This window comes from Recurvomyces mirabilis, assembly GCF_035927965.1.
Source record: "Recurvomyces mirabilis strain CCFEE 5264 chromosome Unknown scaffold_34, whole genome shotgun sequence".
Classification (NCBI taxonomy): Eukaryota; Fungi; Ascomycota; class Dothideomycetes; order Mycosphaerellales; family Teratosphaeriaceae; genus Recurvomyces; species Recurvomyces mirabilis.
In genome coordinates this window covers 118,824-139,665 of record NW_027041968.1, presented here as the reverse complement: position 1 = coordinate 139,665, position 20,842 = coordinate 118,824, and the positions used below count along the sequence as shown (strand labels likewise).

The following is a 20,842-nucleotide window of genomic DNA, read 5'->3' as shown; positions in this document are numbered from 1 at the left end:
CTTACCTTGTCCCGTCATGTCGTTAACAACGACACTCAGGCCTTCCCGCCTGCTTGTGGCCGTGAGCTGTGCAACGTTTCTCGATACAGAGTGCAACACATTTTAAGCTATGGTCTCGCCACCATCGATACAACTCGACAGCCTGAGCAGCTGAGCTGAGCATCGCTCTCGAAATCAAATTTGCACAGCAGAATTCGGGCGCCACTCTATCGTTGCTGACCAGCTTGGCATCGTCGCTGCCAGGTCTGGATCTCGCCAATCTACGGAATCCGCGACTTGGCTCGAGCTCAGCTGCAACTTGACGCAAACACTGCCGATCGCAGCGCGCTGAACAAATAAATAGTGGAAAGTTAAAAAAGAGCTACTGTTATTTGGATATTCTCGTCGCGCAGCCCCTGCCTTGTTGCGCTACCTGCTAAACAGCATTCTCTGGAGCAGTTGCACGCGTCGCAATCATGTCGCGCGGCCAAGCAGCAGATTACTACAATGGCGGCGACGAGACGAACGGGCAGAAAAGCTATCCCATGCAACAGCCGTACAATGCGCCGCAGCAGGGTTACGGAGGACCACCACCACAACAATGGAATGGACCGCAGTATATGCCTCCACCGCCCACATATCAGCAAAACTACGGCCAATGGAACCAAGATCAGAAGCCGACGTTCGACCAGGCCTTCAAGGTCGAGAAACCAAAGTGGAACGATCTATGGGCTGGTATCCTCTTCCTCCTCGTTTGCGCTGGTTTCGTGGCCGTCTCGGCGATCAGTCTGCAAGGCTATGCGGCCAACAAGGGCTTCAATGGCGGTGGGATCTATGGCTCACAAAATGACTTCGGTCTGAATACCAACACGATCGTCCTCTTCGCCTTCTGTCTGGGTATGGCCTTCGTGCTGGGCTATGGCTACATTGCACTTGCCCGCGTCTTCACAAAGCAATTCATCTGGTACGTTAAGTTCGGAGTGGAGCCATATTCGAATCATCAGCGGCTAACCCTGCTGATAGGATAACTGGTATCTTGAACATCGTATGGTGCCTGGCGACCGCCATATACATGCTTTACCGAAAGTACTGGTCCGGCGGCATCGTTTTCCTCCTCTTCGGAGTCTTCGCCATCTTTTGCTTCATCAGCTGGATCCCACGCATACCCTTCAGTGTCCTCATGTTGCAGACAGCCATTGACGTCTCAAAGAAATTCGGCCACGTCTATCTGGTCTCCTTCCTTGGTGGCCTCATTGCTGCCGCCTTCGGTGCTTGGTTCAGTGTCACCCTGGTGGCGGTTTATGCAAAGTATGAGCCTGGAGCAAATCCTGCTTGTAATGCTAGTGCTGGCGGGAGTGGTGGCTGCAGCTCCGCCACCGTTATTGGGCTACTAGTGTTCATCACCTTCGCCGCATACTGGATCACCGAGTGGCTCAAGAATACCATCCACACTACGATCTCGGGTGTGTATGGAGCGTGGTACTTCTCACCCAAAAACCCACCAAAAGGCGCTACACGAGGCGCAGCACGACGGGCCTTGACCTACTCTTTCGGCTCGATTAGCTTGGGAAGTCTCTTAGTGGCCATCATCAATATGCTCCGCCAGGCGTGCTCAATTGCTCAGCAATCTCAAGCGGGTAGTGGCAATGGTGCTGCAGCTTGCGCGTTTTGTCTCTTGCAATGCGTTCTTGGTCTGGTGGACTGGGCCGTGCAGTTCATCAACCGCTATGCCTTCTCGTATATTGCTCTCTACGGCAAGAACTATATCCAGTCTGCCAAGGACACCTGGAAGCTGATCAAAGGTAAGATCTTCTCCTTGCTTCATGGGTCGGAATATCATACTGACTTACTCCAGATCGTGGCATTGACGCACTCGTCAACGAATGTCTCATCGGCCCAGTCCTGACGATGGGTGCCACATTCGTCGCGTACGCATGCGCACTCCTCGCATATCTCTATCTCGTGTTCACAGATCCGGCGTACAACCAGAATGGCCAATTCACACCAGTCGTCATCGCCTACGCCTTCCTCATCGGCCTCCAAATCGCCAATTGCTTCACCGTACCACTATCGAGCGGCATCGACACCATCTTCGTTGCGATGGCATGGGACCCCGATGTCCTGATCAAAGAGCATGGTGATCTGTACCAGAGGATGATCCAGGTTTATCCGCATGTTCAGCAGGCTATACATGCTTGAACACGGTCATTCCGGATGATAATTTGGGGGAAGGTGGAAGCTTACGGCTTCGGTCTTTCACTCATCATATATCGCGGCGTTCATTCATATCGGCATACCCAGCAGCAAGGCTAGAATATGATACAGGAGGCGTTATTGCGCGGCAGACGCCGTAGGATTAATGGTCGGGGCGGTGTACCTGCAGCTAACGAATCCATCGTGTAAGATACGCATGCTTTCACGTTGGCCACCTCGTTGGCTAGTCCTCTCCCACTTCCATTCAGCACATTCGGCCCGTCTACGCTATTATCATCATGCGGCATGAAATGTAGCGTGACGTGGCAGGACTCCTCTCGCTCCCTCCCCCGTTTGGCGCTCCAGAATTCACCCCGCAGAACCTCATCCGCAGGGAAGCTCTCGTCGTGCAGCTGGCGGGCGTTTGTGTTCAAGCTTGCTTTGGGAAACAAAAATCTGACCGCTGCTGGTTTTACTTGCTGTCCCGTTCCTGACATATACACTGCATTGCCTTTACAACAACCCTCGACACTGAACGTACATTGCTCGTGTCTGAGCCTCGAGGACAAACAGAGCCAAGGTGAGTATGGACGGGTGGAGTGGACGAGAGCGGGGTAGCTTGTCGATCTGTTGTGAAGATCAATTGACTGACTTTCACTCGCCAGAAAACACTCATTCACTCACGTCGGTGGTGAGACAAAAGACGAAAGAAGCAGGTACGTTCCCACCTCAATCCTGCTATGGTTGTCGTCCTTCACATGTGGCTGCCACAAGATTGCCTACAACCTAACATTGGAATCTTCAGCAGCGAGCGCCTCCCTCGTACTCCAACTACATTTGCAGCACTCTTTCAAGCAACTTCATACTGATACTAGTCAATCACAGCACACGAACAACCACAAACTCACACATCAAATTCCAAGCAAGATGGCTGGCAAGAAGGGCATCCACTTCGGCGGCGGCAACATTGGTCGTGGCTTCGTTGCCGAGTTCCTGCACAACTCCGGCTATGAGGTCGTCTTCATCGATGTCATGGACTCAATTATCGAGTCTCTGCAGAAGACCAAGAGCTACACAGTGACGGAGATTGGTTCTGACGGCGAGAAGAGCTTCACAATCGACAATTACCGCGCCATCAACAGCAAGCATGAGATGGAGAAGGTCATCGAGGAGATCGCCACGGCTGACGTTGTCACCTGTGCTGTCGGCCCCAACATCCTCAAGTTCATCGCAGAGCCGATTGCCAAGGGTATTGCTGCTCGCAAGAAGAAAGAGCCATTGGCGGTCATTGCTTGTGAGAACGCCATTGGTGCGACGGACACTCTCCGTGGCTTCATCGAGCAGAAGATGGATGACTCAACCAAGGCCAACATCAAGGAGAAGGCTCGTTACGCCAACTCGGCTATTGACCGTATCGTGCCAATCCAGGACGCTGATGCCGGCCTCAATGTCAAGATCGAGAAGTTCTTCGAATGGTGCGTCGAGTCCGAGCCGTTCAAGCCCGCTTCCCCACCAGACATCAAGGGCGTGCACTACGTCGAGGATCTACAGCCGTACATTGAGCGTAAGCTCTTCACCGTCAACACCGGCCACGCCACCGCTGCTTACTACGGCTACAATCGTGGTAAGAAGTTCATCCACGATGTGCTCGAGGACAAAGAGCTCCACGATATCGTCCAGGATACTCTCAAGGAGACTGCCCATCTGATCTGCACCAAGCACTCCCACATCAGCAAGTCAGACCAAGAAGACTACGTCCAGAAGATCGTCAGGCGTATCTCCAACCCCGTGCTCAAAGACAACGTCGAGCGTGTCGGTCGTGCTCCCCTCCGCAAGCTCTCTCGCAAGGAGCGCTTCATCGGGCCTGCCGCGCATTTGGCCGAGTCGGGCGACAAGTACGATCACCTCCTCGGCGGCATCGAGATGGCTTTCCGCTTCCAGAACGTGGAGGGCGATGAGGAGTCGGCTGAGTTGGCCAAGAAGCTGAAGAGCATGAGTGCCAAGGAGGCTACGCAGGACATTACCGGTCTGGCGCCTGAGCACCCCCTGTTCAAGGACATTGTCAAGGTTGTTGAGAAGGTGCAGGGTGGTTCGTGAAGGGATAGTCTGTGAGTCTGGCTGTGCTCTGGGGACGGAGGGTCTGGCCGATGAGGTTTATGGTGTTGTTATGAGAGATGATTGAGGAGAGATGATAAAATGAGGCGGGATTCCTCTCACTTGTGCTCACTTTCTTAGCTTAGTTGCTCTAGAGTGTGTGGTATGTAGCGTGAAAGCCATGCATACCCAGCCGATGACTTACCGTTGGCATGTGATTGATCGTGATGATGCCTCTTCCTCTTCCCCACAAGTACGAGCTCTGCACTGCTGCACCCCACAGATGATCTGCCACCACCACAGGCACCCTTGTTCTTGCACAGCCTAGACCAGCGTCATTGTTCAGGATTTGTGCATATCCTTTTGTTTCTGAACACACACACACAGCCAACCACTCCCCATATCCGACTCCTGAGCTATGGCGATTGACACAATACCGTGAGTTGCACCGCTGCTACCATACTAGGCAGGCACCACAATACATATACTAACGCGAGCACGTGCAGCTACCGCGATGCCGACAACCTAGTCCATGCGCAAAAGGCCTTCTATCCTGTACGCATACCTGTCTCGTGAGTCCCAACCCCTCTCAAACCACCACCCAATCTTTCACCAAGCACAACGTTGACGCGTGACAGACATTGGCAACTCCGCCACTACATCTCCTCCCCCGAACCCGACCTCCTCTACTACGCCAGCAGCCACGACATCTACTGCCTGAACACCACTACCGAGAAGCGCAAACTCGTCGCCACTTTGCCCTTCGAAGCGAGATGTACGGCTGCGGGTCACGGCTGGGTGTGTGTTGGCGGGGAGGACGAGGGACATTTCGCTGCGATCAAGTTGGATGGTGGGTCCCGGACATCGCTGGACGTCGACTCTGCTCTTCCGCTTGAGCCGTGGCGGTCTAACACGTACAGTAGTGTGGAGAGTGGGCGTCGAGCGGCGAGTGTCAAGGTGGAGAGGATTGGAGAGGAAATCGTGAACAGCATCTCCATCCACCGGATACAGGACGAGGAGGCCCATCTAGACGATATCGTCGCGGTGCTCACGAATAACGATAAGACGGTACGGGTATACAGTCTACCCCAAGGCGTAGAGACGACAGTCCTGGATCTGCCCTTTGCTATGAACCATGCCACTATTTCCCCGGACGGACAGACTTTGGTGGCTGTGGGTGACTTCAACCAAGCTTACTTCTTCCAACGAGAATTGAGTGTGCCTCCGCCTCAGATCCCGAAACCGCATAATCGGCTCACGAGCTCGAGTTGTGAGTGGACGCTTATGAGCGTGGTGGGTTTGCATGCGGCGGAGACTACATCTGGCTACTTCACTACCGCATGGTCTCCCAACGGTCATCTTGTTGCTGTGGGGTCGGAAGGCGGCTATGTCACCGTCTTCGATATGGAGATGTTGATGAGTTCGGAGGTTGACGACGAGGATGCGATTGTGGCGGTCGTGCCGGGTTCAAGACCGGAATTGTCCTCCTTTCCCGGTGCTGTGCGATCGATGATGTTCGCGCCGGATCCGTGGGATCTGCTTATTTGGGCGGAGGATCAGGGGCGGATATGTATCGGTGATTTGCGGACGGGGTTGAAGACGAAGCAGGTTGTGAATCTGGAGCCGAAGGATGCCGGGCTGGAGAAGCTGGTGTATGAGGAAGCGCCGGGGGATGGGCTCCCGGCTGCGAATATTCCTGCGCCATCGAGAGATATACATGATCTGGAACAGGAATTCTTGAGACGATACGGACAGGCGGCGCCTGATAATGCCACGGCTGTCAATTTTGCTACAGAGTACATTGAGGCACGAAGGCGGCAACGACAGCAACGGCAGGATATGGCTAGTCTACGCTCTGTGGCCAACTCAGCTGGTGTCAGTGCGTTGGAAGACGATCCGCAAGGTCTTACGGCTCGCGAGCAGCAGATCTTGGAGAGTCTACGGACGACGAGACAGCGGGAAGAGGCACGGGCACATGGTAGTGGGAATAGTGCAGCGGGAGTCACCTACACAAGTCCGGAATTGTTCCATGCAGAGTCCCGCTCGGCAACGCCATATACTCGTGACCTTTCTGGCTCCGCAAGGCCGATAAGTGAGATCCTCAACTCCGTCCCGGATTCTTTCCCAGAACTCTCACGATCTAGTGGTACGAACACCACGAGCACAGCTTCCGACCAACCACCTATGCTCCCCTCTCTCGACGAAATCCAAGACGTGGTCTCCGGCCGCCAACGATCTTCCGGCTCCTGGCTCTCGAGAACAATCGAGGGTTCACGCCTCCCTCGTCGTCGAGCCTCCGTCGTCCTTCCGCCTTCTTACGCAGGCGCGATGCCGCCTAGTACCTCTCACGCAGCGGCTGGAACACCTCGAGGACACCGAGCTCCCGGCCAGGCTCTTTCGTCAACACATCCGCATCCAGGCGATGAAGAAAACCCGTGGCGCACAATCGAAGAGCACATGACGCTTGCACGGGGTCCGCTGTTCGAAGGCGCAGCACAAGCAACTGCTTCCTCACCCCTCCCGCCTCCCTTGGCACCTTCGTCCTTCAGGCCTTCAGAGCAGGAACTCGAGGTCGAACTAGCCGCCGAACGCGCCCGAGCCCGATCATTAGCCCGACAACGCGAACGTGTACGCGGTATGCGTACCACCGCCGCCGCGGAAGCCACGGGCGCCAATGCCACTACTGCGTCTACTACTCCTCTAACAACAGAGCAGCAAGTCCGTCGTCTAGCGGGTTTTCCGGAGGGTTACGAGATGCTTATGCGGAGGGGTCAGGTGAGGGGGATGGGGATGGGGTTTACGGGGGCTGGGTCGAGGGAGGTTGGGGTCCGGACGGCGGGGTTGGCGGTTAGTGGGGATGGCAGGCGGTTGTGGGCGGCGTGTGAGGAGGGGATTTTCGAGGTGGAAATTAATGTTAAGGGGAGGTTGTTTTGGCCTAGTGTTGAGGTGAGGTGATGTGGGTCATTTCTCTGTGAAGGCTCGAAAGCCTTGGCGCTTTCCCTGGGGCAGAACATGGGACTGTGGTGCGCGGAGGTGCGTTGGGAGATGGCCTTGCCCGCGTGTTTTCGCGCGAGGCTGATAAGCGAAAGTGACTGGGAAGCTACTGCTATCACTACTGCGATGTCTGTACGATTACATGAAGTCTATGAAAGCAAGATGCCATACAACGGCAAGGTGTACATACAAGCATCTGCACGGTCTCGTATGCGGGCTTGGAGAGCGTCCTGTCAAGCCTCAAATCCTCTCAACATCCTTAGCCCACAACAGCCGCTCCACTAACAGCCCAAACGGACGGCTGGCGTTAAAGAGAGATGCAATGCACGAGATAACTGGTCGTTTGCTTCGAGATCACGATACTCAAGATAGCACAATCCGCGGCGCCTGACCTGGAAACAGACGACTGGCTTCGCCATGCATTAAGCCATGGACGTAAGCACCCCCAAGCATCTCGTTAGCTTTGTTCAACGCCCTCCATCCGTGGCCTGGGTCGAATGACATGAGGTATATCCGAGCCGTTGAAAATGCAGACAAATTCCCCGGCAGTAGCTCTCTGTGGCACCAGACACAGTATTTGACAGGACAGGATAGCGAAGCGACGACCGGACAATATTCGTAGGAGGGGTCCGAAGTATCTGCTAGCTAGTGCGTCCATGGAATTGGATACTAGACCTTTCGGTAGTTTGGGCCCATATTTATGCGCTATTTGCTGCACTTGGTGGAACGCAATGAAGTAGGTTTGCCATTCTTCTGTAGCTGGCTGTTTATAGTCCTCGGTACGGTCACCGATGAGTGTTCTCCATGAGGCTTCGACCATAGTGCCGCCAAGAGCATATGGTGCGGCCGAAGAGGGGAGCTCTAGGTCAACTGGCCGTTGTTCGGCTAGTGGATGGTCAAGATCGTCCCGTGTCGATGTTGTGCTAGATGCACAATTCAGACTTCTAACCAGCTTGACGATCTCCGTGTAAAGCCGACATAATTTCAAAGCTTGAAATTGCAGCCTGCAATCTGCTTCCACGGGCAGCTGTGGTATATGGAAGACACATTCGTTGGCTGCCAGCACTGTAGTCTTAAGTGGTCCAAGAAGCAGGCCCTGGATTGCCACTGAGCCACTGCCAAGGTCCTCCACTATGGGTCGAATGAGGTGCAGACTTGGAGTTATAAGCTTGGCATTCCTAGCGCAGCAAACTTCGAACTCGCTCGTGGCAGTCTCTCCGTCACTCCAAGGTATGCCCTGCTCCTGGAGGCTATGGCCCGCGCAGTACGCGAAGTCATCGAGTACCGGAGCGTCTGAGCTGGTCGTCCAGTTGGGTACCCAAGAAGGAAGTGCTTCCGTCAGCTCGGTACGAGAGCGAACGGTGTCATGAACCAGCTCAAGAAGTTTCAATGAGTGGAGATGCAGCATGAAGTGCTTTGCAACATCCTCAAAGACAACCTTGACTGGCTTAGTGTTGTCAGGCCGCAGAGCTCCATTCTCTATGGCCGCTTTGTCAGGCTTGAGCAGACCAAACAGCGCAAAGACCTTGTCCCGTGGATCTGTCGAGTCCAGGCTCCTCGTCAACCTCAACAAGCGATAAAATCTACTTGGGCGCGAGATATGTATGCCTTCCTTCCTGAGCTGGTCCATGAACAGCAGTGTAGTGACTCCTCCTGAGAAAGGCTTGTGAAGTGTTGGATTGTGCTGCGTCTCAGAAAGAAACCCCTGCAGGTAGTCATGTAGTCCACGTATGTGCATCGACAGAAGGGGAGTGACCATATCCTTCCATGGCAGAACGTACACGCCACACACGAAGATCGTTTCGGCCGGGTGCTCGTGGCCACAGCCCGCTAGGACCGCTTCCTGCACACACCAGATTCTATAGAACCACGGACGACGAAGTGTTGCGGCCAGAGTCTGCCATGTGTCGACGTTCACGCCTAATGATCCGATGCCGATGCGCACTTCTTTCACGAACTCAGCACGCCAGGTAGGGTTCTCAGTGGCCAGTCTCAGCCACCCTCCGAAGTCTGAACTCGAATGATAACCAACGAAGAGGTCCAGGAGCTGGCAAAGCAGAGCCATGGCTGGCTTCACAGACGGCGCATGAGCACTATCAGGGCCTAGCCATATGATGACCCTCTCAGCTCCAGAGTATATCTCAGGCATCCTCGCCACCATCCATGACTTCTCAGATGCATCGTCTTGATTGATGCACAAAGCATCAATCCACAGAACTCTATGATCCTCGATATGCCGCAGATGTAGAAGAGCAGAATACAGGTTGTCTGTGACGCTCTGAGTCGTGCTACCGCACCTGATCGTGCGAGCTTCAGATGAAAGGCCCCAGCAGTACGATAGTGCTTCGTATGGAGTGTGACACGCGATGATAGGAGGTAGAGTAAAGCCTGAAATAGGGTCGTCACCTTGTCCAGGATAGAGTAGGAACAATCGTCTATATCCTTTGGAACTGACGAGGTGCCTGTGGCCCTCAGGCGTGCATCCTGGACTTCGCTCACTCATTGGAGCTTTTCGTAGCATGACAAACAATCGTTATATTACGATGATGGGATGTCAGGGCGTCGAAGAGCGCTACGTGCAATGCTGGTTAGTATCCTGTCGGTGTAGGAGTCGAGACATGATTTTCAGCCTTGGTCGCGGCAGGTTTACACCGTCTGATGTCGAGCAGCTGCTGAGGCCGCCACCAGCGCTGAAACAGCCAATCAACTGAAGGGCATGTATCGAAGGCCTATTTCTGCAATTGCATTCCACACCCGGCACTGTCATGCTCCGAAGAAAGACAGCGTCGCATTGCGTGATTTCATAGCGAACGAGAGAAATTCAAGGTCTACAGCGTGCTTTGCGAACTCATCGTATCTCAAAGACCTCACACCGAGCAGCTTCGGGAGTCCAGGTCGCCGCGGGCGGACATGCCTCGCTCAGCTTGGCTTTACCAGTCCTCAAGTCTCTCGGTGGTACAATCCTCAGAGCGCTCAGATCGGTCGCCAATGAGGCCACGGTCGATAAAATACCAGTCGCAGACGGCGCCGCTGCTTGTTGCCAAGGACAGGGAAATCTCGGCACGTCCATGAAAGCATTTCCGACGAGGGTGTAATGATCATCGTGCTGTCTCAGGAGGTAGCTGGCCGAGCTACCACGTAGTACGACGACTTGATCGCCGGCGTGTAGACCATGTGGACCGATACCCAGTAGCCCTTGCTCGGTAACGAAGAGTTCACGCCCTTGCATTGCGTCCTCGATGGCCGCAATGGTTCTTGCGCTGTGTTGTACAATACGCTCGTAGTGCTCCATCATCGACATGCGCGTAGCTTTGACCAGTACAGCCAGCTTTGCGTGGTCAACACGAGACTTCGGATTCGACGTCCCGTGATCCACGAGCGCAGGCTCGAATAAAGAATCATCTTGCTCGCTCGTCGACAAGCCCTCGTCTTTGTGAACGCCCATGTACTGATTCAGCTTCTTTTGATGCTCGAGATAGGCTGTCAACGCGTCATAGAAGCCTTGAGTTGTGTACTGCTCGTCCAAATGGAAGTATGCTGGGTCCAAGCCACGCCAGACAGGGTACCAGTACCACGTTGACAACCATGGCACGATGCGCAATTTGGGCTTGTCTGACTCTGCAGCAGTCAAGTGAAATTTCGTCAGGATGACTTGAGCCCGAGACATCTCGACAACTTTGTCAATACAGTAGCCGTGAGCCGTGATGGTAGGGGGCTTGGGTGTCGAGGGTTGCTGCGCGCCACAGACCAAGTCCCTGCCTGGGAAAGTGATACCGGCGGATGTGGAGAGAGCGGTCACGCCCGGTACAGACGTGTATGGAGGTGCTAGATCTTGCAGCTGGTCCAAGATCGACCGTAACGGCGACTTTGGATCGATATGATTCATCGTGGCAAGATAAGGCAATCCTTTAGCCATGAAGTCCGGCATCCAGGAAGGCCACTGACCAGTTGCAAAATCCTCCGGTCGGTTCTCAATACTCTTAGTGTCCTTTAGAGTCCACGGACTGTCGAACAATCTTGTCGCGCCGCCATAAGGATTGGCAAGAGTCAAGATGTCCAAATTCCCGTCACTCACAACCAGGTCAAGGACGAGCTTGAGCACCAGTTGTGTGGATGAAACATCGTAGTCCGGACGAAAATTACGCCATCGCTTGCTTCTCGCCATCCCTAGCAAGGCGTATATCTTGTCCCTCGGATCCGAAGCGGTGAGCGTCCACGTCTTCCGCAGCCACTGGAAGACGTCATCGGCCACTGCCGCATCGCCGCTGTATGGAATGTATGCAAGACTTTCCCGCAGTCGAGGAGGTAGCTTGACATCCGATCGGATGTCCTGTAGGGTCGTGATTGCTTGCCGCTGTCCGGGCCATTCTGTATAAGTGGTCTGGAAACGTACTAGCCCAGACCATGGAACTGTGTAGGCTCCGCACTGCACGAGTGGATCGCCAGCTGCCATTGCAAGCTCCTGCACGACCCAGACTCTTGACCACCAGCGGTGATTGGCTAAATCATGGAGTCCATCGTGAATGCTGTTTCGGGTCTTTCGGCAGCCATCACATTCGCAATGCACCGCGCACTCTGCGCAGATGAAACCAGGCATCTCGAATCTAGGTTTGCGGCCATGGTAGTAGAGCTGTGCGTAATGCAAAGGACAGCACTCTTTCGTAGCACCCTCGAACATCGTATCACGATCAGTATTTGACCAGCGTATGTACCTCATGGCAAGATCAGTGCTCCGATCTCCCTCACCCAGCCATATGATGACACGGTCGGCATTCCTGTAGATCTGGCCCATTTGCATGACTTGCGAAGATCTCTCGTCCATGTCAGCCTGATTGATGCAGATAGCGTCGACCCAGATCCTGCGTCGCGCCTTAGGTTGACGCAGGCGTCGCAGTGCAGCCTCCAGGTTTGAGGTTACATAGCATGGACTTCTGTTGACTGTGATGACGCGGTCTCGGATGCTGGGTTGATCGTCTTCGCTCCAGGTGTACGAGAGAGCTTCGAAGCTGCTCACGCCCATCACCTGCTTCACGACGAGTCGGCATCGTATGGGATCCTCCAAACTGCCTGGGGAAATACACAGTATGCGGGTGGTTAATCCGGCAGGTCCTAAAGATAGATTGCTGTAGAGATCCGTCATGTCGGCGGACATCAAAGCAGAGTTTCCCAGCCAGACATTTGAGATGCAAGGTCAATAGATGGTGCGTCGAAGGAGTAGGAGATGCGGTGAAAGTTCCCATCCTACCTGTAGCTACATGCTGTATGCATGACCGTGCTGTCAGCATAGCCTCGTTGTTGAGGCAGCGCGCATATCAGGCACCCTGCCCTGCTGCAACATTCCGCCACTGATGCGTGTGGGCGGGAACGAGGCGGGTGTCGGGTTCGTGCGAGGACCACTGTACACGATTCCGCGGTGAGGGAAAGGATTGGTGAAGAACAGGAGATAGTACCCATACAAAGGGTCCAAGAAATGTCTTGGCAGAGCTGGCGTTGCTGAGGGCTTCAGGGCATGCGTGTTGGGCTACTTGTTCAATCACACCAAACTATTTTGTGAAGCGACGAGACTGCCTTACAGCACCACACGTCCTCCTGATATTGCCAAGAAGTAAACGAGCATATTACCGCGTATAGTCATCCTGATTGCAGACAAAATGGCGCTCGCGCCCAAGGCCGAATCGCAGCGCATCTTCGAGAAGCTGAAGCGGAAAGAGGCCAACAAGATCTGCTTCGACTGCGGCGCCAAGAACCCGACATGGTCGTCTGTCCCCTTTGGCATATATCTGTGTCTGGATTGCTCGGCGAACCACCGTAATCTGGGTGTCCATATCTCCTTTGTTCGCTCCACCAACCTCGATCGTAAGCAATGTCACATGTCAACATGTACGTATGTGGAGGGGTGATATGGTCTGACACGTGATCTGTATAGAATGGCAATGGGACCAGCTCCGACGGATGAAGGTGGGAGGCAATGAGAGCGCAACGAAGTACTTCCAGTCACATGGTGGATCTGCTGCACTCGCCAGCAAGGACCCAAAGCAGAAGTATACAAGTAATGCCGCCAACAAGTACAAGGATGAGCTGGCGAAGAGGGTAGAGGCGGACAGCAAGAAGTGGGTACCATTTAACACAGGCGTGCGAGAGCAAGTGAACTAACACATACCAGATACCCAGAAGAAATCAACGTGGACGACTTCGCAGATTCAGGAGAAGGCACGGGCACAAACACACCAGCTGGTGAGCCAGCCGACGACTTCTTCTCGTCATGGGACAAGCCATCCATCAAACGACCTAGCAATCCACCCTCACGAACCGGTACACCCGCCAACGCTACCCGAACTGCTTCACCATTTCTCACCGCCAACGGCAACGGCGCGGCAGGTCGACCAAAGTCCCCCTTGATCTCCACCGACGACAGTACAGCCGCACCCGCTCCTGCTGCAAACCGCACAATCTCCTCCTCCGCCATCCGAAAACAAGGTATTGCGAACAAGCCGAAAGCCAATATCCTAGGTGCCAAGAAGAAGGGTCTGGGAGCAAAGAAAGTGGATGCTAGTGCACTAGATTTCGACGAGGCAGAGAAGAAAGCGCGGGAAGAGGCTGAGAGGAAAGAGAGACTAGGCTATGATCCGGACGAGGGCAGCACGCCTTCAGAAGCTCAGATCGCCGCAGCACAACCAGATACTACAGCCACCACAATACACCAACCAACACCCGTCAGTCCTGGTCGAGCAGGCAATTTTGGCAACACTGCCGCTCAGAAAACAGATAGTGAGGTCGAGCGGCTAGGCATGGGTGTACGAAGACTTGGCTTTGGACAAGTCGGTGGTGGTGCGCCCGGTAAAGCAGCAGCACCCAAAGCAATGGGCTTTGGTTCTACTGGCAAAGCACCTGTAGTTGGTAAGTCCAGAAATCCAATTCAATCCAAATCTTGCCGATTATTGACATAACATCTACAGACGACTCCGAAAAATTCGCCCGTCAAAAATTCGGCACGCAAAAAGGCATTTCCTCGGACGAATTCTTCGGCCGCGGCACCTTCGACAACAACGCCCAAGCCGAAGCCAAAAGCCGTCTCCAAGGCTTCGAAGGCGCGCAGTCCATCTCTTCGAATGCTTACTTTGGTCGTCCCGAGGATGAAGGAGGGGTGGATGGCGAGTATGGGGATTTGGAGACGGCGGCGAAGGACTTCGTGCGCAAGTTTGGGATTACGGCGGGGGATGATATTGAGAATTTGACTGGGTTATTGGGAGAGGGGGCGGTGAAGTTACAGGGGGCTATTAGGGATTATATGAGGAGTTGAGGCATTGGTCCTGGTGGTGTGGATGAGTGAGAGTTATGAAGGACACGAAAGGCGGAGGTAGAGATGAGGTGAGAGACTTGAGAGCTACGAAGGGCGGAGATAGAGATGAGATGAGATGCGGTATTGATGAGAAGTGTAGACAATTCCGAAACCCTTCCACGCTCGGTGACCAGTATTTCGGCTTAGCTGTATCCGCTCCCACCATACTTCACCATGTGAGAATGGGTACCGGCACGTTCGAGCTCCATATCAATTGCCTGATCCCATGAATTTCAGCCGGCCAATCAACGTCATCCGAGCGGATTCTCCGGATATCAAAGATCCTATGACCATGGCTACGGCTTTACCACTAGAGGCTTCCGGGCTTCATGTCTGAGGATCTCAGTATCCAGTAAAGCATATAAGGAGCTTTTCCCCTTCACGTAGAGCAAGGCAAGCACAACTCCATCCACTTCCTCAACCCTCATACCAACCACCACTCATCCTCTTTCCTCTCCCAGTCGAATTCCTAATAAATTTACCCATCAAAACAACCTCCCTCTCATCTCAGGATCCAAGAAAGATGTCCTCCACCCCTTCCAGCCTCGAAGACCAGATGGCGCTCCTAGTAACAGCAAACCACATCCTCCACCATCACAAAGTCCTCGACGGCTTCGGCCACATCTCCCTCCGCCACCCGACCAAGAAAACCACTTTCTTCACCACTGGTGTCCCAGCCGCTCTAATCGACTCTTCGACACCATACTACGAGATCAATATCTTGGACGGTCAACGAACAGATGGCGGATCCATACCATCTACGTACTCGGAGCACTATATTCATGCTGCCATGCTGGCCAAGTATCCAGAGGTGAATTCCGTCGTACACAGTCATGCTCCAGCCGTGTTACCTTTCGCTATCAGTCCTGAGGTGCCACTCAAAGCCTGTTTGCACACGGCTGCGTTTCTGGGACCCAAGGTTCCGATCTGGGATATCAGCGACGCCTACACGACGCAGGAGACCAAAGCGAGACATCTACTAGTCAACGACTACTCGCTCGGAGCATCGCTGGCCGAAGCGACGAACAAGACGGCCGGTCCGTTGGCTTTTCACAAAGTAGTCGTCCAGCGCGGTCACGGCTTCACTTGCGTGGGTGATAGTATAGAGGAAGCAGTTTATAATGCTATCTACACCGAAACCTCGAGCATTGTGCGCGTCCGACGGCAAACAGACATGACTCACGTAGTCTGGCTCAACACTGTCGCTGGGCGCGGAGACTGCTTTCTCGACCATCGAGAACGCTTTGGTGCAGTCCTCCGCACATCAATTACATGGCGATGGTGGTGGGAAGGTGCAAGGGCTTAGCGAAGCTGAGATAGCGGCTTGTGCGCCTATGGATCGGCATTGTATTGGTAAGGTGTGGCCTTTGTGGGTGAAGGAAGTTGAGAAGGCTGAGTTCTGGAGGTAAGAATTTATTGAATTGGTTAGAACTTGCGTCAGGCCAGTCGCGCCTGGTCTAGACTATGTCTATAGTGAATGTGCCATCCTGATGATCAGCTAGGCAGCTCAGATGTTGCTTTCTTGCGGCGTCAAAGATGTGCTCTTTGTCATCGTGGAACAATTTCAACCTGCCGATCCTTACATAGTGACCAGGGGGCTGATGTGGTGTCGGTTGCTGTATCAAGCCTTCCGAAGCCCATCGTTTCGGCAGATGTGGCGTCTCAGCTGTCATAAAGCGACAAAACACCGCATCTAGGCCATTGGGAGGCACGGACTGGTACATTGGCTCATGATCCAAGGCCTCGAAGAAGTCTATGCTGTAAGGATTCTCACCTTGTTTAAGTTTAGTCCTTTCGTTGATGCTCATGCAGTATAGTTTCGACGCTGAGCCATCGAACCTGACTTCCCATAGTTCGATCTGATGTAGAGGAGCGTGCAGCTGCATCGTACCGTTCGTAACGACACCAAAGGGTCCTCCGATGGTAGCCATCTCGATGTGCATAACACGAGCAACAAGATTTGTCTTGACAGATTCCCAGTTTTGACAGATTCCCAGTCTTCGAGCGGTGTGAACTCCATGCTCCCACGTACTGATGGCCATGACCACGACGGGGCAACAAACATATCTGCACTCCTCGATTCTGCATCAGTGAGGTGCCATAGCATGGCAACCTCGATTTCTTGCCGCCGTAGTCCGGCTGCGTAATCACTGGGCTTCCATTTCGCCAGTCTTTGCGCAGTCATCGCGATTCCTGACATAGCGATTATGCGGTCCGTCTCCTTGGTCAGCGCCGTGTTCGCATAAGCACTAATAAGAGCCAGCCATGCCGCTTACTTTCCAGCTTGCGTCTGATATCGCATGCCGATCTCTGTAAGGAGGCTGACGAAAGGTGTGTCTAACTCCATCACATAGACCAGATGGAAAGGCCGAGGACGCACGTACTTGCTGGCACTCCCACCATACCTGGTCTTGCGCAAAGTGGACTGTCCGTGGAGCTAGGACTCTCTCTTGGAAGACCCAGGCTCGTTTATTGAGTGTACCAGCATCGATCCGCCAGTCGTACGCTGACTGATCGAGACAAGCATATCGACCTGCGGCGTGGCCTGTCCAGGTAGCGTTGACAACGAGCGGCAAAGAAAGCGATGGGTCGTACTTCTCCACGAACGACCCACCTGTGCCGTCCGTCGAAGCGGTAGCCACTAGATTGACTATGCTGTTCGAGTACGCATCTACCATACGTAGAGACTCTCGAAGCCAATCCTCCTGTGAGTCCTTTACAATGCATAGAGCATCGATCCACAAATAGCGAACGTCGATTGACCTGGTGAAAGCGATCGCATCTTGGAAAGTTCGCGGAAGCCTCTCGATCTTGATGCCATCACAGAATTCAGCAAAATTGGTCGTCAGTAGTCTTGTGGGTAAAAACGGCCCCCGGCAGTGGCTGAGCGTAACATATCCATTCTCGTTGTCGGTGAGATATGTGTTGTGGCCGCAGGGTCGCACCTTCTGCTCAGCAGCCAGCGAACAGATATCAAGCAACCTTGTGGGCCGCGCGTCCCTACCTTGACCAGTGCCACTGACCCTACGATTGATAGCAGCACGCTCTTCGTGGTCTCGAATACAGGTACGGGACCACTCCGCAACAGCTTCAGCTGTCTCTTTGTAAGAGCGCAGCAGGTCTTGGACGGTAGTGCCGCAGAAATCTGAAGGATCTGTAGAAGATCAACTCGAGACATTAGTTCCGCTGTATGCGCACAGCCCTTACCAGTCAGAGGCAGTATGTCGAGGCCTACATTGATAGGGATGTACGCTACTCGACTTGTCCATTGACCATGCTGGAAATATGACATCTCAAGGCCGAGAGGCCGTACTTCCAAACTTGCACCTTTCCCGAGATCGCTGCTCACCACGGCAAAACCTGTAGCCTCCTCAAGCATAGTACAGAATCTGGACTCCAGACCTATCTGACTGTCCTTGATTTGGTCGAAGAGAAGGCTGCACAGGGCACAACCGGCTTCTGCGCTAGCTTTGAGACCGGAAACTCAATGATGCTCGACAGGCTGCCATACTGCGTCTTCCGCTCCTGGTACGAGAGATATACTGCCCCATGCGGGTCTACCAGAAGAGCCAGAACCCTCTGACGCCGAGTAGAAGCTTTCTTCGTCCTTCGTGGCACGAGTCGACTCATCAGGTTCTCGCGGTGCCCACGGTATTGAGAATATGGCGTAACAAGTGGAGCATAGATTCGCAACCGTCGCCATGGCCGTGGTGAACATAGTAGAAAGAGCGGACTCTGTGCCGATGTACTGTGTTCAAAGGCGGACGGGCAATGGCACAAACAATGTTGAGGCACTCGTAGGCGGAGGGCAGCAGTACGTGGTCATGCTGCTGCGTTTCCATAATGCTACGTTCCGTTGACGACGAAATGGGCGGAGAATGGCGATGATGTTTTGAGGTGCACAGTCTGCACCTCACTGCTTCGGACCATGGCCACTGGCGCTAGTGCAATGATCGTGCTGCGCAAGAGAGACAAATAACTCGTGGATCATACCATACATTCCCACATATGTAATGGGCGGTAGCCAGCAGATCGCGGCATGTGTTATACTTCACCACTCAAGCATACATGTACCTCTTCTTGTTCTCCCACCAGTCAGCATCACCAAGGTCAGCAGATTAGCCATAGCATTCCAATAACTAGAGAAAGCATTGGGGAAACCTCGAATGGCTCGTGAATAGTCGCCGTATCATTTGGCGACTTTATGCGACAATGCCTGCATGCAACCTCTTCATTGTACGTTTCTATAACGTGATATCATCAGGCGTCCGTGCTGCATTCTTCAGGCATGATCACCCTTTGCCTCTACTCCTCCGCGACAAGGTTCTGCCCTTCTTTCAATCCTAGAAACCATGTTAGCGAGGGCTCACCACTTGAACACACTTAATCGCAGCACGAACCTTCCACCTTCAATTCTTGGCCCTCTGCTCGAGCATAAATATCCCGTACATCATCCGTCATCGTCTCAAAATGCGAGCTGGCATCGTAACTCTTGCTGATGAACACATTGTCCGCCTTGCCGTCGGCTTTCGGTGCATACACTGGGATAGGGGCGCCCATGAACTTCTCTTCGATCTTACCGAGCCTCTCCAATCCAGGCTGGAGCTCCAAGTGGTGATTCGCAGAAGTCTCTGCGATGGTGCTGACGATGGCGATGTAGTAGCCTTTCGGACATACGTTATGCGCGGAGCTGACGCAGGCGATGTAGATGTCATTCTTGCGCCCGACTTGTGATTGCGGGATGATGAGTTGCAGAGAGTCGGAGTTGTCTGTGCTGGCGATGGGGTGGTTGAGAATACAGATTGCTTTCAAGATATGTCCCACCACTTGAGCTTTGTCCGGGAAGTATGATGGGTCGGCAAGGATCTTGCTGCACTTGGTCTCGAACTTCATGCCTTCACCTTCTTCACCTCGCTCTTTCATGGTCGCTCGAATGCCAGCGACTTTGCCACTGCTGTCATATTTGACTTCGTCAACGTTGGTATTGAGCATGTATGTGCCGCCGTAGATGGCTGAGAGGCGGGCGAAGCCTTGTGGGAGCTCGCCTAGACCATAGAGCGGGTAGATGTAGGGTGATTTGCCGTAGCGGGCCATGCTGTTCACGTAGAGTCTGATTCGCTCCACAGCTTCTTTGGCAGCGCCCCGTTGCTCGATGTACTCGTCCGTGGTATAGAGGGCCATGCTGTGGCCGACGAAGTCACGAGTGGTGGCTTCGAGGCCGAATTTGTCGTAGACCTGGCGCATGGTGGTTTGGGAGAGGTTCATGCCTGCGGACACATCAATCAGCTGACCTGGCTCACCGATGTCGATGTCAAGGCCGCCTCACCATTGTGTGTACTCGGGTTTGCCTCATCGAAAGCAGCCACCCAGTTCAAGAAGTTCCGTGCTCGTCTCTTCTCGAATAGTCCCATCAACGGACTCCGCAGTGCCTCGCCCGCGTCACTCGGCACCTTCGCGACAGTAGCTCTTGCCCCATTCCCTTGCTGCACATAGCTGCCTGCCACCTGCTTGAATTCAATGTATCGTGTGACGTCGGTGCTGACGAGGATGTTGGTCAACTCGCCATTGCTCATGAGGAGCTTTGGGACGAGGTCGATGTTCCAGTCGTTGGCTCTGCCATACTACTAGGACGTCAGTATCCGCCGAGCCCTGCTCTTTCCCACCACACTCACTTTCTTCCACGGTTCGGATGCTGCACTGCCCGGCTGGTACTTTTTGAACAACGTTTCCAGGTTGACTGAAGCTGATTCGCCGCCATAGATGTCATTTCTGTCTAGGTGCAATATCTTTTTCCCCTTCACGCTCAGCACTCCTGACAAGATACATTCTGTCAAGCCGGTGCCGAGGACCACAACATCGTACCTGTTGCAAGTCAGCATGGAGAGTCGGGGCTCCGTACGCTTTCTGATCACTCACTCCGGAGCTATCTCATCCATTGTGCTTCCTGATGGGTATATGTAGTCGAGGGTGTTACGAGTGTCCAGAACTTCTTTTATTCACAGTCCGAGGCGGTCAGTAGGGTTTGGATGGTTGTTGTAATGCGAGCTTGAGCCTCGCAACGTCACTAGCGAAGTGGCATGTGGATGGCATGTGGGGCAGATATCGCGGCTTGCCGACATTCAACCGCGAGAAAGTGGTCTTGGAATGGGCTGACAGAAGAACGGATTGAAGCATTATTAGAAGTTACATAGCAGTGGTCCGAACCTCGGACTGGTCCAATATCAACATGCTACTAGGCGCAGC

The 20,842-nt window shown here is 53.7% G+C and overlaps 11 protein-coding genes across 11 annotated transcripts; 5 read left to right on the top strand and 6 right to left on the bottom strand.

Moving 5' to 3' along the window:
* Nucleotides 1–455: 455 nt before the first annotated feature.
* On the top strand, nt 456–2,178 carry PNS1 (putative choline transporter, neither null mutation nor overexpression affects choline transport; the record flags this gene model as incomplete). Its single annotated transcript, XM_064842525.1, has 3 exons — nt 456–943; nt 1,003–1,781; nt 1,835–2,178. The coding sequence occupies 3 exons, from the start codon at nt 456–458 to the stop codon at nt 2,176–2,178; spliced, it is 1,611 nt and encodes a 536-aa protein (XP_064689919.1).
* A 921-nt stretch (nt 2,179–3,099) lies between these two features.
* On the top strand, nt 3,100–4,269 carry MPD1 (protein disulfide isomerase (PDI) protein; the record flags this gene model as incomplete). The annotated part of the gene is made up of 1 exon (XM_064842524.1): nt 3,100–4,269. One exon carries the CDS (start codon nt 3,100–3,102, stop codon nt 4,267–4,269), a length of 1,170 nt encoding a protein of 389 aa, XP_064689918.1.
* Nucleotides 4,270–4,684: 415 nt separating this feature from the next.
* LTS14_009844 (uncharacterized protein) lies at nt 4,685–7,221 on the top strand (the record flags this gene model as incomplete). Its single annotated transcript, XM_064842523.1, has 3 exons — nt 4,685–4,704; nt 4,773–4,838; nt 4,905–7,221. 3 exons carry the CDS (start codon nt 4,685–4,687, stop codon nt 7,219–7,221), a joined length of 2,403 nt encoding a protein of 800 aa, XP_064689917.1.
* Nucleotides 7,222–7,717: 496 nt separating this feature from the next.
* Nucleotides 7,718–9,409, bottom strand: LTS14_009843 (uncharacterized protein; the record flags this gene model as incomplete). Its single annotated transcript, XM_064842522.1, has 1 exon — nt 7,718–9,409. The coding sequence occupies one exon, from the start codon at nt 9,407–9,409 to the stop codon at nt 7,718–7,720; it is 1,692 nt and encodes a 563-aa protein (XP_064689916.1).
* Nucleotides 9,410–10,108: 699 nt separating this feature from the next.
* On the bottom strand, nt 10,109–11,713 carry LTS14_009842 (uncharacterized protein; the record flags this gene model as incomplete). Its single annotated transcript, XM_064842521.1, has 1 exon — nt 10,109–11,713. The coding sequence occupies one exon, from the start codon at nt 11,711–11,713 to the stop codon at nt 10,109–10,111; it is 1,605 nt and encodes a 534-aa protein (XP_064689915.1).
* A 47-nt stretch (nt 11,714–11,760) lies between these two features.
* LTS14_009841 (uncharacterized protein) lies at nt 11,761–12,400 on the bottom strand (the record flags this gene model as incomplete). Its single annotated transcript, XM_064842520.1, has 2 exons — nt 11,761–11,890; nt 11,973–12,400. The coding sequence occupies 2 exons, from the start codon at nt 12,398–12,400 to the stop codon at nt 11,761–11,763; spliced, it is 558 nt and encodes a 185-aa protein (XP_064689914.1).
* Nucleotides 12,401–12,911: 511 nt separating this feature from the next.
* GLO3 (ADP-ribosylation factor GTPase activating protein, ER-Golgi transport) lies at nt 12,912–14,560 on the top strand (the record flags this gene model as incomplete). Its single annotated transcript, XM_064842519.1, has 4 exons — nt 12,912–13,116; nt 13,187–13,370; nt 13,424–14,157; nt 14,217–14,560. 4 exons carry the CDS (start codon nt 12,912–12,914, stop codon nt 14,558–14,560), a joined length of 1,467 nt encoding a protein of 488 aa, XP_064689913.1.
* A 562-nt stretch (nt 14,561–15,122) lies between these two features.
* On the top strand, nt 15,123–16,008 carry LTS14_009839 (uncharacterized protein; the record flags this gene model as incomplete). The annotated part of the gene is made up of 2 exons (XM_064842518.1): nt 15,123–15,749; nt 15,787–16,008. The coding sequence occupies 2 exons, from the start codon at nt 15,123–15,125 to the stop codon at nt 16,006–16,008; spliced, it is 849 nt and encodes a 282-aa protein (XP_064689912.1).
* Nucleotides 16,009–16,056: 48 nt separating this feature from the next.
* On the bottom strand, nt 16,057–17,978 carry LTS14_009838 (uncharacterized protein; the record flags this gene model as incomplete). Its single annotated transcript, XM_064842517.1, has 5 exons — nt 16,057–16,458; nt 16,491–16,792; nt 16,876–16,909; nt 17,005–17,753; nt 17,807–17,978. The coding sequence occupies 5 exons, from the start codon at nt 17,976–17,978 to the stop codon at nt 16,057–16,059; spliced, it is 1,659 nt and encodes a 552-aa protein (XP_064689911.1).
* Nucleotides 17,979–18,904: 926 nt separating this feature from the next.
* On the bottom strand, nt 18,905–19,843 carry GDI1_2 (Rab GDP dissociation inhibitor alpha; the record flags this gene model as incomplete). Its single annotated transcript, XM_064842516.1, has 2 exons — nt 18,905–18,942; nt 19,000–19,843. The coding sequence occupies 2 exons, from the start codon at nt 19,841–19,843 to the stop codon at nt 18,905–18,907; spliced, it is 882 nt and encodes a 293-aa protein (XP_064689910.1).
* A 38-nt stretch (nt 19,844–19,881) lies between these two features.
* On the bottom strand, nt 19,882–20,535 carry GDI1_1 (Rab GDP dissociation inhibitor alpha; the record flags this gene model as incomplete). The annotated part of the gene is made up of 3 exons (XM_064842515.1): nt 19,882–20,220; nt 20,272–20,461; nt 20,516–20,535. 3 exons carry the CDS (start codon nt 20,533–20,535, stop codon nt 19,882–19,884), a joined length of 549 nt encoding a protein of 182 aa, XP_064689909.1.
* Nucleotides 20,536–20,842: the final 307 nt, after the last annotated feature.